Here is a 3,654-nt window from a genome sequence, read left to right on the forward strand (position 1 = left end):
AAGCCCATCTCGCTTCTGCGAGCAAAATTCTGCAGGTGCGATTGCACTAGAAGGCAAAATTCTCCAGCTTTGCCTCAATTTCAAATTTCGATCCGATTTCAATCCGTTTCAAACCCGAGGCCCCTAGGACCCCGTCCAAACATACCAACTCATCCCACAATACGATACGGACTTAGTCAAAATCTCAAATCACGTAAAACAACATCGAAACTACGAATCGACGGCGAAAACCCTTCTTTAAACTTCCAAACTCTCAAACTTCGACGAACGCGTCCGAACTATACTAAAGCATTTCGGAATGACGCCAAACTTTGCGTACAAGTAATGAATCACAATACGAACCCATTTCAAGACTCGAAATCCCAAACGGACATCGATAATACTAAAGTCCACTTCAAACCAAACTTAGAAAATTCTTAAACCTTAAAAATGCCAACTTTCCCCAATACGCGCCCAAATACTCTCGGGTAATCCGATACTCAACCCGAACATACGCCCAAGTCCAAAATCATCATACGAACCTATTGGGACCTTCAAATCTCGATTCTGAGGTCTTTTACTCAAAAGTCGATCCTTACTCAATTCTTCCAGCTTAAAGCTTATGAAATTAGAATTTTCCTTCCAAATCCGAACTTCCCGCAATTTAATTCCGACCATGCGTGTAAGTCATAATACCTTAAGTGAAGCTACTCAAGGCCTCAAACTGCTGGACGATGCGCGAGAGCACAAAACGACCGGTCGGGTCGTTACAACAGAACTACTAGCACTCAATCAAAGTTGGAATTTGCTTTGGAAAAAATCTTTTTCCCACTGATTGAAACAGACTCACCCAGGTAATATACCTATTAGAAAATGGAAAATCTGCTTATAATTCTCTTATAAATAGTTACAGGTGGTTGATATCCATGAAGGAGAAGGAGCTAGTGGTCCGGCATAATTTCCGTCAAGGGAACGAAGTAGCTCACCTGCTGGCAAAGGAAGCAACCAAGTAGGCCACCCTAAATAAGTTCAACTTTTTTGTTATCTCTCCACCCTTATTCGTTTTTTTGTGTTATTATTTCTTTGGAAAGTAATTCATCAAGAGTCATATATTTCAACTCAAGATATTCATCTGGATAAAACAAAAATTAAAAATTAATAGTAAAAGTATTAAGGCCTCATATGTTTTTATTAAGATTAATTAAGACGTCTGAATCTGAACAAATATCTGAATATTAATATGTGCATTAAGATTAAAACGTCTAAATCTCAATACACATCAAAATATTAAGATGTTGTATTAAGATCTGAATACTAAATAATTAAGTCTATTTGTTTACTCTACGTATGAATGTATAAAACTTACCTTTATCTAAAAATTAAAAGTATAAATTCTAATACGATATTAATAAAAAAAAAATTAAAAATTTTATGATAGTTAATGATGGTGATGTCTAATAGTAGTGATTGTGGGTGCGGTAGTAGTTGGTGGTGATATTAGTTGATGATGGTGATTATGAGCAGTAGATGGTGAATGACTATAGTAGTTAAATAAAGTAGATTGGAAGATAAAATTGAGTAACTTTTAGGTTATTAAATGAAGTAGAGTGACTTTTCTAACCAATTTTTATTAGTTAAGTAAACTTCCGAGAAATCAACACCATCATCTTGATGCCACCAAGTCACATCACATTAACAGTAAGATTGGAAGGTCCTTCGTTAAGCGTAGTGATTTTGCTTTACTTCGTAACAATTCGATTAAATTGCACCACTCAAATTAGTATTTTGTTATTCCTGACTCCTGGGGTTTACCAATGATGAGTACGTATACCTAAAGAAGGATTAATTCCATGCATGTCAAGTTGGTATTGGGGAACAAAGTTTGGTGCTTGTTTTAATGCATAAGAACAAAAGACGATGACCCTGAAATATGCGCCATTTTAGTACTTCTATATCAGAAATGGGAATGAGATGCCTTTCTTATCTTATTAGAATCCTCTAGTCTATTACTCCATATAATATACATTAATCCTCTAGTCGTGATATGCCCAAAACTCTATAAATATAGCTCAGCTAAGATTACATTCTCACCAAGCAAAAACTCAAAACTTCACATCTTTAGGAGTAGCATCAATATTCAAGATGGTTCTCCAAACTCAACTTGGGTTGAACAAGCACCAATCCTACGCTCACGAGCAAAACTGCTATTCCGACAGTAGCCATGGCAGCTCTATGCAACTGACAAGGCCTTCGGGCTATTCCACCATGCCATATGGTCAGTCCACTCACAATCACATGATGATGGGTCATGGTGGCCAACACCATGGCGGACACTATGGCGGTCATGGCCATGGCCATGGCCATGGCGGACATTATGGTAGTCAGGGGCCGCATATGCCCCATGACTCCACCAACTTTTCAAGCAACACCAGTATGGTCCATAGTGATGGTGGCTATGGCAGTGGAATGCAACAATCTGCCCATATGTCCTCAGCCACGGGCATGGGGTCACCGAATTATCACGGTCATGGTTATGGTGGCAGCCACCCTAGTCAGTACAGCCAGAGCCAGAAGTTCAACTGGGCTCTTAAGGATTTGGAGGAATAAATTTACAACAAATTTGATGCTATCATGTATGTGTGTGTTTTGGTAGTGGATTTGGCTATTTATATAGCGCAAAGAACTACTACCTAAATAAGTAATGTACTAAACAATCTGCTGCTTTGCTTGATTATCATTACTAAAATGATGAATAATTATAAGTATGTTTATAACTGAAATGATTTGTGTGAATTTACTTAAAAGAATCGACATTCCATTGGTATTTCATGGTTTTTATATAGCTCTAATTCATTGAAGAAAATTGGTCGTACAACTCCCTCCAGTCTTAAACTTTGTCATCTTCTTGGAATTAGAACCAAATTTTCTGAGATTGGACTACGGAGAGCACGCTTCCGTTTTTCATGAACTTATATCTAGTTTTCTTGGGCTGTGATTTGGCTTGCCCACCGGCAAAGATTCGACGAATTTGGCCGGAGAATTTTTCGACGAGGAGAACCATCGGTGTTGATTGCTACCCGACCATTCTTTCCAGATCAAACTGAAAGTTAACCATTTGTGTTTGCCTTGAAGCTGTGCGCAGCGCGAGGTCGTTCGTGAATCTATCTCGGCCACACAATTTCTGTCTAGAAATCACAATTTTGGCGAGCTTTTAAGGCCGCATTTGTTTTTATTAAGATTAAGACGTATGAATCTGAATACATATCTGAATATTAATTTGTACATTAAAATTAAAACATCTTGTCATGACCCGAAATTCCCACCTTCGGGACCGTGATGATGCCTAACATTTCACTTGCTAGGCAAGCCAACGTCAGAAAAATCTTAACCATTTTTAAACAAATTAATTTAAGCGGAAGTCAATTACTCATATAAAGTGCGGAATATCACAACAACCGAATCATCAAAATACATCCCCGAATCTGGTGTCACAAGTGCACGAGCTACTAGGATAATACAATTAATGATTTGAAAAAATTTAAGTTGTTTGAAAGATAATACACAACTAAGATAAGGTAGAAGAGGACTTCGGAACTGCGGACGCTGTGCAGTTATACCTCAAGTCTCCTCTGAATAGCTGAATCCGGGCAAGTCTATGGTACGCAGCTGGGACCA

At 38.1% G+C, this 3,654-nt stretch overlaps 1 protein-coding gene across 1 annotated transcript; it reads left to right on the forward strand.

Annotated features, from left to right (window-relative positions):
* The first annotated feature begins 2,024 nt into the window (after positions 1-2,024).
* LOC142169509 (uncharacterized) lies at positions 2,025-2,759 on the forward strand. Its single transcript, XM_075231355.1, has one exon. It carries the CDS (start codon positions 2,122-2,124, stop codon positions 2,584-2,586), a length of 465 nt encoding a protein of 154 aa, XP_075087456.1. The 5' UTR covers positions 2,025-2,121; the 3' UTR covers positions 2,587-2,759.
* Positions 2,760-3,654: the final 895 nt, after the last annotated feature.

The sequence above is a fragment of the Nicotiana tabacum genome, chromosome 2 (assembly GCF_000715075.1).
Source record: "Nicotiana tabacum cultivar K326 chromosome 2, ASM71507v2, whole genome shotgun sequence".
Classification (NCBI taxonomy): Eukaryota; Viridiplantae; Streptophyta; class Magnoliopsida; order Solanales; family Solanaceae; genus Nicotiana; species Nicotiana tabacum.

Coding starts and splice junctions, on each gene's coding strand:
- LOC142169509 (XM_075231355.1), top strand. CDS start 2,122: ATGGTTCTCCAAACTCAACTTGGGTTGAACAAGCACCAATCCTACGCT.